This window comes from Ptychodera flava, chromosome 9, assembly GCF_041260155.1.
Source record: "Ptychodera flava strain L36383 chromosome 9, AS_Pfla_20210202, whole genome shotgun sequence".
NCBI classification, from domain to species: domain Eukaryota; kingdom Metazoa; phylum Hemichordata; class Enteropneusta; family Ptychoderidae; genus Ptychodera; species Ptychodera flava.
Window position 1 is genome coordinate 26,631,181 of NC_091936.1, and position 19,612 is coordinate 26,650,792.

Consider the following 19,612-nt stretch of genomic DNA (forward strand, 5'->3'; position numbering starts at 1 on the left):
ATAGTTTTTCTATGAGTAACATCGAAACCAGATTTCGTCGGACTCGTAATGGTTAGTATATAACCGCAATTGAAATGTCACTAAATATACAATTTAGCAATTACCCGATACGAAACTACTAAATATCCGTCACTGCTGTTATGTTGTTTTTATTATCAATATACTTCTGTCTTCCCGATGTGTATCCTCAATACAAGTGACTGACATGAAACTGCCGGGTGACCTTGAAAATTGTCATTTCTTTCTTTGAGCAAGATTCATCAGATCTGGTGCCGCTATTCTGAAAGTAAGCTTATCTGACGTTTGAAAGATCTCGAGTAATTATGCAAATTCAAATTATCTATGCAAACCGGACAGCTCTCGCCGTCTTCGTCATTCCCAAAACGAGTCTATGTACAGGATCATATCCTCTTCGACGAGCTGTTAATGAGATACTGCGCCCACGGGCAGACACGCAACTACAGAATTGAATACGTGTGCTAAAATGTATCACTGGAGTTACAACATTATTTTTACGTTAACATTACAAACACTCTGCGTGCCGTTGCAGCCCTACATTGCAGTAACATTACTCGTTCAACAACAAATTTCTTCATTTACCAGAGTAATCCACAAATGATGTTTTGAAATATAAAACGAACAAACAAAAATTAGAGCAGGGGTACAAATGTAAGAAACATCTACAATTATACATTTTCTTCCTAACATTTTTTGTCGCAGCCCTACTTCCACATTCATGCATTTTAGGTATGTCTTTGCTCTAAAAAATGCCAAGCTACACACCTAATGGCTGAAAATGAAATTTATGCAATATATATTTTTATACATTTTCCTATCAACGACTACGAAAATATGCTGCAACCGTCAACCCTATTTCCAATAAATAAATTATATCTTTTTACAATTTACTTTGACCACGTTCCCGGAGAGGGACCGTACTTTGACTATTACTGGTACCGTGAAGGGAAAAAATCGACAAATGAGGAAGACTAATTTCCAAGCAAAGACACTGAATATAGTCATCTACGGTGCCTTTTTTATCAACAGAAATGACAATGAGTTCCTGAATTTGTATCAGAAGCAATATATAAACCTACATAATGTAAGTAACACTTGCAGGGTATGTTTCACTCGCAATGGTTCGGGGACAGATACTTAGACTCTCGAACCTTCACAAAATTTTTGTCTGCCACTTTTGAGGACTTATGTTAAAGCTTGTGCAATCATGAAAGTGTTCACCGGCTTCTTTTTGTGAAATTTTATTTCACCTCAGCGATAGCGTCATTTTGAATGTCAAAGGTCTGTAAATGTTCGGTAATTCGTTCCTCTAGTATCAAAATTTGCACAGTGACCACTGATTTTTGTTCTTGATTTCGAAAAGGATTGCTTTAATTATCCCTAAAGAAAGTTTGAGCAAGAGTTGTTTTTTTTTCAATTTCCAGGCGCGTTGTTATTTTATCGTTAATGAGAATTCCTCCGACCCCCCCCCCGGTCGTAAATAATGGTGGTTCCCTAAGAAGCAAGCAAGTTGTGTCCAAACGGGCTACGTTTCTCGACCTTGATGTCAGTTTTCTCTTTCTCTTTGTCGCACGCGTGAGGATTCAATGATTTAATTTCATATAATCGCAATAAAACACTATTGATATACTGATTAGAATTCCTCCACCTTACCATAGACCTGAAACACTGGAGCACGTAAAACGACGTCACAATAAGCATAATAAGCTTATGAAGAAGAGTTCCGCCATAAATATTTAAGCATATTTCCGGAACATAAAAGACTTCGCCTAATTCTTTCGCCAAAATAGCAAAGGCAAACACGCGTCCAGCTTCAGTAGTTGCAACAGAATTATTTTCTCAAAGTTTCCGGACAGAGTTTGAAGCTCTCTTTCCTCGGTTAAGAAAAATCTTACAGTTGTATTTTGCTATCATTAATTTTTTCATGCACCCTGCATTAATTCTTCTCGCGTCCCATAGCCATTACTTCTGATAATTGCCAACCATATCAATGACGTTGTACGTCCAAGAAATGGACCCCTTGTTCGATTGTTTACACAGTCCCTCGTGAGCTATTCAGCTCTGGGACTATTCGCCCCGTAGACGTGTGTACATAAGCGAGGGTTGTTTCTCGCTTATGTATACACGTCTATGGGGCGAATAGTCCCAGAGCTGAATAGCTCACGAGGGACTGTGACTGTTTATCGGTATTGGAAAACAAAACATTTAGCAGAAGGACTAATTCAGAGAACATCAGCAGTTGCTATTGCCATATATCAAAATTAAATTGCTCGAAAAGTTTGTTCAAACTGTACTCTAAACAATCCGGTCAAGGCAATTGCCATCTGTGAACAGCCACAGATTGACGACCGTCTGCGACTCGATGTTCTTCTGTTTATATCGGCATTATGGGTAGGTAAAAGGTTAGAGGTCAAGTTAGGAAATGGCGACTGTATCCACATGTTATATTAGCGCATCTTGCAACAGAACTCCCCACAGCGCACACTGGGGGAGAAACGGTATTGTAGCTTTTGGCAGTTGTAGATCCGTAGCTCTATATCGACCAAAGGTAAGAAAGTGAACAGAATCTATCATTCGATTGAGCGTCTGGGCACAGAGTTTGGTTTTAATACTAATAGTCTCAAATGCATGGAACAGTATACATATAAGTTCACAACCAAGACGTTTGCTGCACTTACGTAGTCCACAACTTTCCCCGGCGAATTCGAGAAGTGGGAAAGGTGAGCCCTTTCCCGACTACACAAACTTGCCGGGGAAAGTCATGGATTACAGAACTGCAGCATCCACGACGTACTGGACTGCAACCATGGTAGCCTCTACGACTACAACAAGACATCGGTTTATGTCTTGAGCTTTCATAAAGTTGCAATACCTTGGGAGTAGGGAGTTATTTGGATCACCCAGGGTAAAGAAATGTATTATGTTTGTCAATAGACCCTCGAGGGTTTATAGTGTCGTATTTGGGCGATCATTTGTGTTGGAGCCCACAATATAGCAGTCTGTCTTCCTCTCCGCCTGTATTAGTCTGTGGGTCAGGCCTTTATTGTACTAAAAGTGCTTAGAAATGGCATTTATATGTCACGAGTCTTCTGCTGAAGTTGATTTCAAGTGAAAATGATAGGCGGGTCCTACTAATTACTGCCCGTCACTGCCCGTCACTGCCCGTCAGGAAATTAGCCTTCCAATTACTGTAATCAGTCGATATTTCAATACCGAAGACCACTACTCTTTGTAAAAACGAACGAAATAATATTCCAAGATCCGAAAAATGTTGATTTTCGAACGAGTAGCATTAGGGGAAGGCTCCATTTAACTTTGATGGTACCTGAAACCCGAGTTGCTGCCTGCCAACTCGGGTGACAAACAGAAGACTTTTAATCCCCAAGGTGTTAATTTTCCATTGTTGCGATTATCTTATCGAGCTGGTGCTATGATAGGAACGTCAGGGCTGTAACGACTCACTCAATACCACGGGCACACACATATGCTTGCACATGGAACTATGTTGACAGGAAATAGTGAACTGCCCTTTTTCAATGCAAGTAATCTAGTTTATTCTTTAATTTAGGCTCTAAACTAAGTTTTAGAATTATGGTGAAACAAAATATCGTTCTTCGTTCATTTTCATTCAAGTTTCCTATTTTCGACGCTTCACTTCGGTAACGCGCATTGATCGTATATGCAAATGTGATCAGAACAGCATGGAACGTTCTTTCCATGTGGCGAGATTTTTCTGCACTTGCAAACAACGTAACGAGTGAGTAAGGACTCCAAGAGCTGCGCGTATCCTGTGACATTACATCTCGTATGGAGCGAATTTAAGTCTATGAATTGCTAGCCGGATCCGTCTGTAAACAGTATGGCCACTCGTACATATTATAAGAAAGGAGAAATAGTAGAGGCAGTTAACGAGGCCGGTCGGCGGACGGCACAATTTCAGTGATTTAATTCACGGTATTAATTTCACAATAAAACGAATTCGCAAGCTTACCATTGATTTTTGGTGATGTTGAATATAATTGAAAAAGAGAGCAAAATTCCAGTGTTCATGTTTGATAAAATTCCAAATTGACGACACCCAACGTCAACCTGTACGAACCCGTATGTGTACAACACAGCTGCAGTCGATTAGTCGATTGTGACACAGTAAGCTTACACATAATGCAATATCGGTCGACCCACAGTCCCTCTATCCATGCATTTCTGCAGTTGTCTTTCCTATTCTGCTCAGTTAACAGACATGATTTCACAGAATATTACACAGAAAACATATTTTATCATATTTGGAGGCACTGAATACTAGCATTGCAAGAGAAAGCGACGACAAATTTTCCGGTTTGATTCCAGCCGTTGCTTGTGCTACGTCAACACACTCGCAGCGATCAACCCCAGAAATTATCGTACACTATCATCATTTACGATGGGAGAAGGATCACGAAAAACAAACATCGGTTTCAAGATATGATGATTTCTGTCTTCGTGTCGTAGATAGACGCAGAGAACACTTAATAGAGCCAAAAACAGCGAAAATTCGAGAAAAGCGAACACACAATCGGGGACTGTGGCATGCAGGACAAACCCAAGCTACGCATTATCACGTGACTGCCCCTCGTATCGCGGTTTGGCTGTGCGGTCCAGGTGATTGACACCTTTTACAATAGGCGTTTCCAGACCGGTGGATAGAGGGACTGTGGTCGACCTGAAAGTTGACACTGTGATCGACGTAGCGTTTCAAAAGTACGAAAAATGAGACCAAGTAATTGTTTGTTTATTTAGATTTGATCTAAAACCTCCGGCAACCAACAGACAAAGTCCTACTCTTACGCAAAAAATCAAAGTTTTCAAGCGTAGACTCCCGCGTAGACTTTCCCTTCCGCTTAAAGCCGCACTTTTCAATCCCAGGTTCTCGCATTAGTGGAGTTCTCCTCCCAGTCAAACACATGGCCAGTATGATGTTTGATTTCTATAACATTAATTACACAAACTGATCTCAATCTTTTGTCAACCTTTGCTAATCCTGCAAACAGAGTTTATACAAGCGTTTGATTGACAGTCAGTTCAAATCGCCAACGGTCATTGATTCCCCACCACAAACGCTCGAATTTCCTAAAAATTGTCTTCCAGTCGCGTTAGACTTTGAATATAACCACAGAGTTCGATCGGCAGCAACTTCGCGCTGACCGCTTGGCAGTCTGTCTGCGTTTTTGCGGCCGCAGACAGACTAAAAAGCGGAAAAAATAAAAAGTGGCATTTTCTGCAGCGTGTGCCCACATGTTGCCTGTTTGGTGTCCACTTACACAATGAACGCCGCCATAGGTTGGCGCCCTTTTAAAGGGAGGCTCCGCCTTTAAACCACGGCCCCTCCACAAAACGCGATGTAGATCTATGATCGACTATGGATGGATTGACGTGGCGTTTCAAAAGTATGAAAAATGAGACTCAGTAACTTTTGGTTGCTTTACATTTGATCAAAAACCTACCCATCAGACAAGGCCCAACTCTTACGCAGAAAACAAAAGCTCTGGAACGTCGACTTTCTCTTCCGCGTTTGAGACTTTCTTCTCTTTCGCGTTTGAGAGAAACAAACGTCGGCTTTATTCGGAAATGGCCGGCTATTGGTGGGCGTAACGTCAGTCCAATGGTAAGCTGCACCCGATGTGAACGTCGGAATAATTCGGGCTGTAGTCGGGAAAGCAAGGATGACCTCGAGAGCGATTCCCAGTACAGTACATGTTCGCAGATCGCGGTACTACAGGCTGATACTAGATAGCAACAAGTTCACCGCGTAAATTGCTAGATTACATATAGCCACATAGGCACTTCTGAAATGTTATCTCCGGCTTGCAAGACAGCATATATCAAAATATTATTATCAAAACCAGAATTTCGGGGCTAGAGAGCAAAACATTGCTGAAAAGTAGCTGGCCAAATACGGAAGTAGCCAGTCAATTAGGCCGGCATCCGGCTAAAAATGAACACGCGGATTCAAACAGAGAGGCTTGTTGCGATAGACAAGTAGCCTTTGGCTTCTGACCAGAAAAATAAGTGAGTGTTCATTGATAATTCAAAGACTGGATCCGTTGACACCAAAGTTTGCTCGTGACTTTCATTGCATTGCATGCACCTTTCCGCAATGTGAGTCTGAACTGAAATTGAAAGAGTGCGTTTTAGTAAAAGTCCTGTTTTGTTGTGCTGAAGTCCTGTTTTGTTGTGCTGATTTTCGCTACTGTACTTTCTTTTATAGGGGTATAAACATTCATACAAAAATAGCTTTTCGTATGCAAAATCAGCGTACGTTAATTAACTGCTAGTATTGTTTAAACAGCATTTTATTTGAAAGGGATTCTATAGTACACTCGTTTTTGTAAACTCTTCATGCAATTTTATGAACTAAATGATGACCTCAAAGTAACAGCAAGTGCTGGACGGCACTTTTAACGCTGGTTGGAAATCCTGAGTGCCGGACAGGGGGGCCATCATCAAGTCAGGCGCCGACTGGCATTGGCCATGCTAAAAGTAGTTCCGGCAGTGCTAATGTTTTGTTTACACTAAAAGATAATCTGTTCGCATATGTTGACATAGAGATTAATCCTCTGATAACCAACTCGGGTTACTCGGGTACGTCCAAGTTAATGGAGCGTTCCCCTCATGATAACGCTAATCGTGTGATCGTACATGCATCACCATTGGCCATACATACTGCCCGTCGACGTCCGACTACTGCCCGTCACTGCCGTCGGGAAATTTACCTTTCAACGACTGTAATCAGTTGATATCTCATATCAAAAACATAACTTATTATACAACCAAACAAAATTGTCGTCCCAGACCCCAACAACGTTGATTTGCGAACGAGTGGCAACACTGATCGTAATCGATGTCCGAACACGGCCTATCATCACTGCCCGTCGAGTAGAGAACTTAGCGCTCCAATATTCACGTTAGTTCTGAGACAGGACTCGGGCATTTGGAGTAAAACAGACTCTTATTTTGTAGCTTTCTATTATATAAGTGGTCTTTGGTATTGATATATCGACAGATTACAGTAATTGGAAGGTTAATTTCCTGACGGGCAGTCGACGGGCAGTGACGGGCAGCGACGGGCAGTAATTAGTAGGACCGATGATAGGCTACGTGTCCAGACAATGTCCATGGCATGGAGCCTGAAGTAGGAAGTCTGTCTGCCAAGACATCTTGAAAACAAAATCACATATGTTTAACCATAGACCCTCTCTTTTATGGTCTTTTGTTTATCTTGAAATGTGGTGTTATCATATTATTGCAGATTTTGACAGGCACCGTTTTAGATATCGGACCCCTACCAATTTGCTCAAAATGCACAAAAATTGTAAAACATCCTCTTCTCCAAAACTACCCATTATTACTATCAAATATACACGTTCCTATGAACTTAGAATTCTGCACCGTTTACTATTTCTATTATCAGGTGCAAAATGGAAGTGGAGCTATATTATCCATGTTAAATGGCCACAAGGACAAAGTGAACTGTGTCAAATGGATTCAGTGCCCTGTACTTGAAAATGGCGATGAAACTGAACTGGTCTCTGGTTCAACAGATAACACTGTCATCGTATGGAGGGGAAAGGAAGTCGAGGTATGCATTTTCACCTGTAACAGTGTAACATTATATAAGTATCTATCATTTTAGATCTGAATCCTTGAGTCTATTCAGAGTCCATCATCAAAACAGAAAATTTTTGTTTTACCAGTTTAAGGATAACCATCAGTTGAAATTCTTTCAAAAGGTTCATGTGACATGCATAAGTATAATCAATCACTCTGATACCATTACGTAAGCTATTACGTTCTATTTCCACTCAACAGGCTACAGTATAATATTGTTTTTTATATCCAAATAATACACAATAACTATGTCAACTTTCCTTTATCATGGACTCATTCCATTGATAGACTGTGATATGAACCTCAAGGATGTCTGTCACATGACTGCCCATTATTCCATAACAGATATGCATTGCGGCGCACTTTGTTAGTTTCTTTTTGTCATGACTAGTGTTTCGGTATTCAAACACCAACAGTTTTCCCTTTGAATGCAGTCCTATCATTATTTTTATCCTAAGTTCCAGAGACCAGCTCTGGAACTGTTAGTTTTTGCTCACTTTCCTTCTTTCTTTCTTTCTTTCTTTCTTTCTTTCTTTCTTTCTCTATTTCCGGTATTACTATCATAGAACGTGCTATACACAAATTTTACCTTAATTACCCAGAATGCATTGCGACACGCTTATGACGTCATCGCTCAGTTCGGACGGGTTTTACGGGCATTTCTTGTGTGTTTATTTATTTATTTGTTATTCTCCATTGCTCGACTATCATATTGCGTTCAGCTATTAATAATTCTAGCTTTCTTTCGCTTTGTTTTTTGTTGCTTTTTGATTTTATTTTTCTCTAAATACTCGCCGTACGTGGCGCTATACTGTTTCGCCCGAATGCTCATGAGATAACAATGGCGGCGGGTTTCGCTCGCATAGAGAGAGAAAAATAGGCTTTTTGTAAGTTTACAAGCGCGGCTGGGCACATCGTGTACCTAGGCGAGGTGGGTGTGCTCGAAAACGAAGATCAATGCAAAATTTGGATTCAAAATCGGCTGTTTTGGCGGAGAAACTGCCCGCCGTTTCAGTGCTTTTAATCAAATGACAATGCATGTGGCCTCGGTTTTCAATTTCAACGGCCTAGGTCCGATCATGGATGTAAAAAATAGATCCATGGTCCGATGTTTCCTCTCGTCTGATCATCGTCGTAAACCACGCGCCTCTTTACGGCAACAACTCAGCGCTACCCGTCAAGCGATTGATTTGTTTGCGTAGGTCAGCGGAGCGAAAATTATTGCTCTGGCTCGCGAGAATGTCGTCTGATATACATTTCCGTGCGTTGTCGCCCCCGTATGTATCTGTTGCGTTTTTACCGTACATGTAGGCATTTGTAATCTGTGTTCTGCCTTGCTTTTAGTTGTATTATGGTGTTTTACTGCTAGCAGCCCTAACTATAGGTACGTGCTTGAACATTAAAATCCAAAGCACTCTTTCATTCTGCACCTATCTTTGTCACACATTCTCTTGTTTCTTCCGCTGCTCTGGTCTCTGGAACTTCGCTTTTGCTTGCAAATGCTTTCTAGTTTTTATCCTAATTTGATATTTTTTTTCACAGTATAAGCCAGTTGCAGCACTGACAGGTCACAGTAGTGCGGTCACAGCACTTGATGCTATCTATTTACCGAATGATGAAGACAAGCTTTCTGAGATACCTGCCTGTCTCCTAGCAACCACATCAGTCGATTCAACAGTGAAAATATGGCGGAGAAAAGATGGCGAAGATCAATTTGAGTTGCTGCAAAGCATTTCCCAGGGCAACGGGTTCGCATTGGATGTTGCTTGGTTCTTGTTGCCGGGGACAACAGGTAAATTACTGCATCATTGTACATTGCATCATTTTGAATTGAACTTTTCAGATTGAACATCACAATATATCTAATTCATACAACATTCAGTCATAGCCTTTCAGATAAAACATTTCAAGACTTCGTCTCCTATTTACTATGTAGATATCAAAATTGCCAAAGAGGACAATTAAGTGTGCTATACACAATGCATAGCTTGCTTTCAGAGCCAAATTGTAGAGCCTCGCTTTACGAGACAATTGAGGGCCATCAATGTACATTGTGGAGTAAGAGGGGAGGGAGGGGGCTATATATAGATTACCATTTCTCTGCATGTCATATGTAAGCAGAGATTGGCTGTGTATGGAATGACCCTCCATGCTCTTGGTACACCAATGCATAGAAGTCACACATAGCAATTCCATACTTCAGGCTGTGTGATATTCCACCATGCTTCTTACTGTATTTTTTTTTCTGCCTACAGTACCAATTTTAGCTCTGGGTGGTGATGAGTGCAAAGTCAAGCTTTATGTCCAAGACGGTGACAAATTTGTCAAAGTCCACTCCCTGTATGGACATGAAGACTGGGTCAGAGGATTAGAATTCGCTGTCGGTGGTGAGAGAGAAATCCAAATATTCTGTGTATTTCCTGTTAAGTAATCTCACTGATGTTTTCATTGGCGTTTTTTTTTTCTGATGATCTGATAAAGCAGACACTTTTTATTTGCAAGTTCTGCATTATCTGTTGGTCATGTTACGTTAAAGGACTGTTCAGTGCTCATTACTGTAAACGGAAATATTTTTGCGTGTGGGATATCTTTGCGACTTTCGTGACCACAAACAAAACGCGAAAATTTCCCACCCGCGAAGCTCCCTTACCAACTTATTAATATTCATGACATCACAATACTAGTACTACGTAATATGGCGAAACTTTGGCTCTATGCACATGCAGACTTCGATAGATAAAGTTGATATCTTTAATGGAAAGTTTAATTTTATTTGCAATATAAAGTATTTGATTTCTCCCACTTTTCATTCGAATCCCATGACCCCCTCCTTTCCTGAGTATTTCACACAACTTGAACTTTCGATCGATCACACCGTCACTACACACATAGGTGCTGCGTTTTCATTTTCCGCTCGGAGAAACGAAAATTTCATCCAAAACTTTCGACACCTCTTCATTTACTTTCGCAGCACCAGCAGTGTTAGACGAGTCAGGTAAACCCAGCTTTGGTGGAGACCTAACTGTCTTCAGATATCGCCCCCGGGATATCGCCACATGTTTATCGCTCTCGATAGATTGAATGTGGTAACTCGAAGTAGTTGACGAGGCAGATAGCAAAGTCAGAATAAGATGAAGTTGACGAAACTCACCCTATTAATACATTTTTCCCCTTTGAATATTGCCGCAAACATTTTGTGAAACACAGGAAAAAGAGTAGTACGAGGCGAAAAGTGCATGATCAAAAGACAACGTTGCGACAAAACCCCCGCTCTCAACGTAAACAATAGATATCGTTTGACACTCTACAAGTCGACATGTGCTAATAGGGTGCATAGCACGAAGACAAGTTGACAAACTTTGACACTTGACCTCCCAAATAGATGCACAATGACACTGACAAGGGGGCTCCCATTTGTGGTTTCAACAAACGCAAATATTGCCCGCCGCAATAGTTTGTCAGGAAAGAAAACGTGAAAATAACCCGCTGTAAACATATCCCGGTTTATAGTATTTTATATGTGCCCATTCAAACAGTTGTCATTGAGGTGAAAACGAATGATAATACATGTAAGAGTAAGCGTGTGATGTGTTGTTCTTTCAATTATGTTGTAGCTGACGGTGACCTGTTGCTAGCCACATGTTCACAAGACTGCTTCATCAGAATATGGAGAATATCACCACGACAGGCTAAAACTGAGAATGTTACTGGTCCCTCAGTAGACACGTCTGTTGATGATGAAATCAAACTCAAAGAAAACACATTTACTGTCAAGGAAAAAGGTATGCAATTTAATTTGTGGCACAGGTAACTGACATTTCTAAAGCACTTTTCAATTTTTGGCTAGTTTACCAGAACTACTGTACATATTTCCCCAGTGTTCCTCACACAGTGAATGAAACTTTCTATTTCTCAGTCTCCTTCTCTCTCTCTCTCTCTCTCTCTCTCTCTCTCTCTCTCTCTCTCTCTCTCTCTCTCTCTCTCTCTGACTGTATGTGTCTGTCTATCTGTCATTCTGTCTCCTCTCTTCTCCTCTTTCCCTTTCTCCTTATTATGGACTTCAGTTTCCCATTTTTATCTTCATAAAAAATTTAATTTAATGGTATTGTAGCATTTATAGGACACCTTAATAATGATGATAAAAATAGCTACAATAGTTTGAGACCTTGAAGAGTACGGCTTACAGGCTGTCTCAGGATACAGCCTCTCCATTCTGTGACACAATACAACAGATTGTTTGTGCAATTTGAACATGCGTTATTGTAGATCTAATTCTTTGCTTAAAATGCAATACTGTCATTCTGGTATATCAAAGCAGGGCAACATGCATGTTTGCCATCGGGTTGCCAGTTATAGTTGTGTGAATTTAATTTCACTCGTTGTGAAAAGTTTGTTGAAACTTGCATTCCTATACAAGATTCATTCTGATTTATATCTTAATAAGAAGATTATTGTTAGAAATTTGAGAACAATCAAAATATTAAGCTTGTTTTGTCTTGATTTCCAGGCAAAGAATTCTGTTATGCAGCTTCCTTAGAGTCCGTATTAGCAGGCCATGATCACTGGATCTATGGTGTACATTGGCAACCTCCAGTGTTTCAAGGTATGGCAAGCTGGCTGGAATTGTCAAGTATTTTATTATAGAAATAACGGGCGATGCGCTGCCCATTAACGTTTATTTATGGGCAAGGGCAAGAGGAAAGCCAAAAGTTAACAGGCGAGGCTTGCCAAGCCCATTAATTTTGGCTTTCTTGGAGCCCAAACCAATAAATAAACATTAATCGTCAGCATGGAGTCTGTTATTTCCATTATATTATCTGCGAACCCCAAAAACCATCAAAATTTACGAAAATTTCCACACGCGAACGACAATGGGGCCCCAGCATTTGTGGTCGGTCACATGGTTCAGCTCGACCAATTAAAATGCGACAGACAGATCATAGTAATATAATCAGTGTTAACGTTTGACCTGTTCTCCTCAGTACTCAAAGTTATGTCCTCCACAATGAATCAAGCACAGCATCAGTGTTGGACAAATTGATCCATTTACTGTAATTCAGTTTATGCTTGTAGAGACTGTTTCAGTCCCAGTGAATTTGATAATCATGGTATGAAAGCAAATAAACCACAGAGACATATCCATGATGTACATGTACCAGTATAATGGTCATGTATCTTCCCCCCTGTAGCTATATTGAATTTCACAAATACTCTTCAGTGATTTCTCTGCTGTCGTTCATTAATTCTATGATGATTCCATCCTCCAGATGGCAGGAGGTCCCAGGAGATGTGTTTACTCTCAGCATCCATGGATAAAACCATGATACTATGGAAACTGGATAAAGATTCTGGTGTATGGTTAGATCAGGTCAGTAAGCTTGTCGTAGTGACTGTCTGTATTTTCATGTCAAGAAAATTGGCTTGCAAAGAAGTAAGTATTTAGCCTACAGGTCAAATGGCAATCTCTCTTCCATCACAATTGTAAATACCAATCTGTGTTGTCAGCAACTTTTGAATGCAACAAAAGATCATAGTGGTTGTGATCAATTACATCAATGATAATTGTCGTAATATAAAGAGTGAAAACAGGTAGATTATTTTGTATTCACAATCGACCTGACTGTCTTATCTTATGAGATGAAATGAATGTATCAGGGCAAGCTGTTCTCAAATCCAAATTATGTGACATGTTGAACTTTAAGAATAGAAAATTTCACCATGTTATATCACTGTACAGGTCAGAGTTGGTGAGGTCGGTGGGAATACACTTGGATTGTATGGTTGTCAGATCAGTCCTGATGGATTGTCCATCCTAGGCCATGGTTACCAAGGAGCATTTCATCTGTGGCAATGCGCAAAAACTGATGATGCTAAGGTAAGAAGTCTGTTTACGCTGAATTTGTTGCTCATGTCCATCTTGGTGTACCATAGACATGTGGGAGCATTGCCACATGGGAATTTTTGTCAAGATTTACATAATACAAATTTTGCTGCAAAATTTTCACCAAGTCCTTGAACTTGATACATACAATACCATTTCCTGTACACAAGATTATCTTGGCAGCAAGAGGATAAACACACTAACCTACAGAGGTCAAATTTTGCTGTTGGAAAGAACAGGATCATGCCAAGATATGGTCTGATAGACTTAAATAAAACTGCTGAAAGGATGAAATATTGCTGTGAAATATTGTGAGAATCTGTTTGTATGGACATATATACAAGTGGATTTCTGAAAATTTAACAAAATTGTTTTTTTAGATAACATATCGCTTCTCATTGCCTCTTACTTACCCTAGTTGAGTAATGGTTACCTCACCGTACAATATTTCTTCTGTTCAGTGACGGACAAGATCAATAAATAAAAAAGTGTTTAAATCATGTCACCTTTTCCGTACTTTTTCCTTTACACAAGCATTGTGGAATTCACTTTTACAGGACTCAGGTCATTGGTCACCAGCGGTAACAGTTGGCGGCCATTTTGAATCAGTTCAGGATATAACATGGGATCCAGAAGGTGGTGAATATTTAATGAGTGTCAGTGCTGACCAGACGACAAGGCTTCATGCTCCATGGATTCGACCAGGCCATCAGGTATCATGCAAAGTATTTTCTCTCAGATGTAATCAGAAGGAGAAACTTTTGAATCAAGGTTTTCTGATTCTGTGAATTGTATTACAAGTCTGTCATAATTTGTCGATGCTGGCAAATCTTTGGAATCTTTAGGAACATGTCAATTGTTTAGTATGGTGGGGGTGTCACTTCCCTGAATAATCAGAGTAAAAGTTAAAAATAATTGTTGTATTAGAAATTGCACCAAGAATAAAGAAGACATAGATGAGTCAAGTAAATGAGCATCTTGGCAGATAATTGCAGTTGTAACCACGCACATGTTTTGGTGCATCTTGCTAAGTGTATGTTCTACCTACAGACAACTTGGCATGAGATTTCAAGACCACAAGTTCATGGATACGACATGCAGTGTTTGGCAATGCTTGGGAGATACAGGCTTGTGTCAGGAGCGGATGAAAAGGTGAGTGAGGTCACATCTTTAGGTTTGTGACAAATGTCAATGTCAATGGCACAGCAGGCTTCTCCAAGAGGCCACCCTTCTATTTTGCCAGCAATCTATTCATATGTTAATGATCATACAAAAGAATACAATTTCACAACAAAAGATATGCAAATTATAAATTTTTATGTAAATTGTTGCCCCTCTGTTCTTCTAAGCTGTGGAGAACACTGGAGTGGAAAAGACGAGAGGAACTTTTGCATGATTTTGAAGTGTACCGGTACGTTGTTTTGTTATTTGTGTTGTAGGCAATGTCGAGTGTCGTTGCAGTTTTGAAATAATTTTTCTTTTGTAAAACAAACTCCAATGGCTGAAATCTGAAGAGGTGCATCTTGTTTCAATTGTTTGTGTAATCAAAGAATGTCAATTAGAGATCTATTTGACATACTTTGCTGTACTGCTATTGTAGGTCCTTCGAGTGTTTGATGCCCCAAAGAACTTTGTTGAAAATTTCGGTCAGCTTTGTGGAATAGATGCTAAAGAAGACTTGAAGAAACAGGTTAGAGTCAGTTCTTATCACCTTGCATTTATACTGCAATAAAGTGTATTGAGCATAATAAGAAAATGAAGATGTAAAGAAATCAATGAGTGAATGATCATTTCAAAATACGATCAAAGTCATGACCAAAATATGAAACCAAATGAAATATCTACAAGTGCATTGCTGTGATATGTACACAACATGGTCTTGGAAATAAATGACAGTCATTGAGAATGTTCAGTAATTACTTTCCCGAAATCGGCCTCAGATGTTTCTTTTGTATTTTCAAATTTTGAGGTTGCTCTGTAAAACAGGGCAGTGTATGTGAACATGTTAAGTTAAATTGGAATGTGTTCATGGCTCCTCACAGGATTGGAAAGATCTTCCAGAAGGAGCTAGTGTTCCAGCTCTCGGCCTGTCAAACAAGGCCATCTTCCAGGGTGATCTGTCTACACAGTCAGAGAAGGAAGTTCATCCAAATGAACAGTATCCAGAGCTGTACTTCCAACCGCTTCATATGACAGGTGAGGTGATTGGTTTGATTTTATCTGCAGGCAGTGTATGTGGTTCCTCAAAACCAATCACATATGAAAATTATCTAGTCACTGAAATTTGTTTCACAAAGATGGAAACCATATTTTTCCATATCAAATTCAGTTTTTTTATATAGGCAAGTAGGGTTGTGTAAATGTTACTTTGATTCTCAAATCAAGGCTTTGAGTTCCCTCTGATAAATCAGTGGCTCTTCACCTGAACATAGTGAAAACTTCATTATACTTTTTGTAATTGCTTACCAAATGTATGCTGCAGAAGAAAGAGTTTCTGTGGAGTGTAAACGTGTAATAAAAATATTGTTTTTTGTGTTCAGGATAGTGGAGCCATGGCGTGACAGGATACTGATACATAGGCACAATGAATGTTACAGTGTCACAGGTGAATGATGACTGATATTTCTTTGGTTTTGCAGAACCACCCACTGAGGAGCATCTGCTACAGAACACACTCTGGCCGGAGACACAAAAACTCTACGGCCATGGTTATGAGATTTACTGTGTGGCCACCCATCCAGCCGGAAGTCTGATTGCCTCGGCTTGTAAGGTATGTAATGTATACAGTCATTGAAGTAACTCTAGCAATTATAGCCAATATTTTGTTTCCTTTTTTTCAATGATATGAAGCATATCTACATACATCACACGACAGCAATTAAATAAAACACTGATATATATATATATATATATATATATATATATATATATATATATATATAATATATATATATATATTTATATATATAATATATATATAATGTGAGTGTGTATGTGTATATATACATATAAATGAATTGATAAACATGCAAAAAATGTATTACTCCTCTCAACAGGCTGCAAAAGTAGAATATGCTGCAATCATATTATGGGATACAAAAACATGGCAACAGGTGACCTCATTGATTTCTCATTCTTTGACGGTAACGCAACTTGCATTCTCACATAATGGCAAGTATTTACTGGCTGTGTCGAGGGACAGAACATGGTCATTGTTTAAAGAAAGGGAAGCTGGACAACCTGGAGCAGGTGGGTATCTTGCAAACTTTAAGGAAATGAATGTTACAAATATGAGTGTGTGTGCGTTTGTTTGTGCATACAGTTTCAGAAGAAGAAATTTTAAAGACATTTATCAAAGGATATAAAAAGTAAGAAAATCTCCATGATTTCTCTGTACAGGATGCTATTTCATAAATCTGTCATTTTAGCAAGTTCCTTTCAACAGTCAGCCAGAAAGAATTGTTGACTGCACTTCATAATTCTATGATTCAATAGTCTTCTATACTATGGTTCTTTTTTCAGACCCTTTGTACTCAATCACGGCATACACAGACAAGAAGACATCGTTGCACTCTAGAATCATCTGGTCATGTGCTTGGTCACATGATGACAAATTCTTTGCAACTGCATCAAGAGACAAAAAAGTAAGTGTGTAAGAAAGAGGGCCATTCTGTGTTCCAGAAATGTATGTTGAATTCTACCATAGTGTTTCTGTAATGAAAACTAAGAGAGTGCTTGTGATTGGAAGAAATTGAATTCATGGCAAAATTTCAGAGGGGCCGACAGAATCTGCTAATGATCTGAAGATACGGTTGGCCTAAATCGTACCATCAAAAGAGGCACAATGCTGTAGTTTACATTATAGCGCCCTCACAGGCTGGTGTTGACAAAATGGCAAAAGTCTAACCAGATCGGGAAAGCTTTGCTATGTTCTCTGTAATCAGCAAATCTAACTGTTTTTAGGTTATTGTTTGGGGTCAAAGGTTAGATGATGGAGCTAACCCAGCATCTAGTTGTCTAGGAAACTACACTGCACTTTCAACTCCTTTGAATGTCGAAGATTCAGCAACAGCTGTGGACTTTGCTTCTGTCAAAACGAATACAGAAAGGTGGGTTTGTCGTACAATCGTAGAAGAATGTTGATTTTGTTTTCACTTCAATCATGATGATAAAGTTTTCACAAAGAAGATTCCATCAGTTCATAAAGTTTGATATGAAATTTGCAAAAAACTTACTCACTAGGTCGTTGTTAACAAAGGACTTTTGAATGAGTATTTGAACTTCCCATTTGTGAAATGCGATACTGCCATACTCTTATGTATCATAGATAAAACAGTTTGAAAATTTGTATAATGATTCTCAACTACACAAAGTTGTGCTCTTTGTCATTTTAGAACATGTGATGTTGTTATCCATGGATTATTCTTTCAATTTTTTCAATCATTTCCAGCTACATGCTTGCAATCGGAACAGAATCTGGTGCAATATTCATCTATGGTTGGGCTCTCAACAAACCAAGTCAATGGGAAAGATATCTTCTATTCGATGCAGCGTATCCTTTACACATAGCCTTATGACATTAGAACACTGTGATATTTAGTTTAGCAGTCTGATTGATTCATCGTAATTCACTGCAGTTTTATCATTACCTACTGTTATTTATGATGAGACTGATTTACCGTGTGTTAAAATTTTGTACCATGCAAAAAGTCATATTTTTGTCACTCTTTATTTCCTGTGATGCAGACTCAAGCAAATAGCCAGAATTTCTGCAAAATAGATGTCTGCAATATCTCAAATCACTTGCAATGTAGCCTTTATGGCCAATACAAGCAACCTATGTGACCTTATGCTTTCTGTTGGTTGGACAAATGCCCTAACTTTGCCAACACCAAAAATTCTCAACTACATGAAAGACACAGATTTTACTGAAAAGCAAAGTTTGCAACCCGTGAAATTAAAGTTAACAGAAAAGTTCTTGTCTCCAAAATCTAAGAGAAATTAACTAAACACTCTACATTGACTTTCAAAATTTGGATATTTTTTGATATCTCCAAGATGTCACCACAGAACTGTAGAACAATCCTCCCAAGTATATCCACTATATAAAATTTCAAAATATTCTCATATCATTTCAAGAAGGCCGTTTCTTCCTTACAACATCAATGCAGTATATCACACAATCTGACCGTCAAAAGACTAAGATGGCGACACCATTCAGGAGGTCAGAGTTCAAGTTCAGATCAACCAACAGTCTTACTCAAACTTGCAAGTTGCAGTGCTGATCATTCTGTCAGGATATTCGATGTGGACATTTCAAAAGTTGTCTCACCCTGATAATTCTGGAATTGGAGAATTTAAAATCACACAAAATTGTTGAAAATGGTGAAAATGAATGACAAGGGAGTACTCATATTGCATTCCAATATGGAGTCTCCATGATGGGGTTGCTATGACAGTCATTCTAACCAGCAGGGACTATCCTTTCAAAGGCAGGGTGAATATGCCTATAGGTTTAGATGTATGGACACAGATGTGAAGGGAACCATCTCATAAAGACAATCTTGATGACATTCTCTTGCTGTGCATGTCAAATTTTGACGACTCTTCTAAATTGAGGAACCAAAATGCAGTCTATCTGATTGAAATATTCTATGCTGGTACCCTCTGAGACTTTTCAGGAAGCCTTTGACAGACACAGACTTGACATGTGCAATTGTCCACTCACTCAGAAAAAACTTATGTGCTGAAGTATCTTCACCATTTAATAAACAGCCTTTGAGAAGGGACACCATTGATCAACAGCTTTTGTGAATACAATGAGACAAAAGTAAGGCAAAAACATTTAGACAAAATGCTGTGCTCTTCTCTGATAGTGTTTTTATTGGTGTCATTGACCTCTGAATCGCTTACACTAAGGAGGCCCTTGCAGATCAAAGTGTCGTCATTTATTACTGTCTTGAAAGAAATTACTCTCTGTGGATCAGATGTCTTGTAAATCATCCCGTGTAAGTGTTAATGTTGCTTGCATTGAGATGTAATAAAGTAACATGCATAAGAGAAAGATTA

General features: G+C 39.2%; 1 protein-coding gene across 1 annotated transcript; it reads left to right on the plus strand.

The window, feature by feature from the left end:
- The first annotated feature begins 2,419 nt into the window (after window positions 1–2,419).
- LOC139140503 (elongator complex protein 2-like) lies at window positions 2,420–19,612 on the plus strand. The gene is made up of 18 exons (XM_070709808.1): window positions 2,420–2,566; window positions 7,466–7,633; window positions 9,205–9,454; window positions 9,918–10,049; window positions 11,277–11,444; window positions 12,170–12,265; window positions 12,930–13,030; window positions 13,400–13,537; window positions 14,101–14,256; window positions 14,594–14,695; window positions 15,144–15,233; window positions 15,586–15,739; window positions 16,183–16,313; window positions 16,600–16,792; window positions 17,066–17,187; window positions 17,507–17,652; window positions 17,994–18,095; window positions 18,715–19,612. The coding sequence occupies exons 1-18, from the start codon at window positions 2,441–2,443 to the stop codon at window positions 18,878–18,880; spliced, it is 2,541 nt and encodes an 846-aa protein (XP_070565909.1). The 5' UTR covers window positions 2,420–2,440; the 3' UTR covers window positions 18,881–19,612.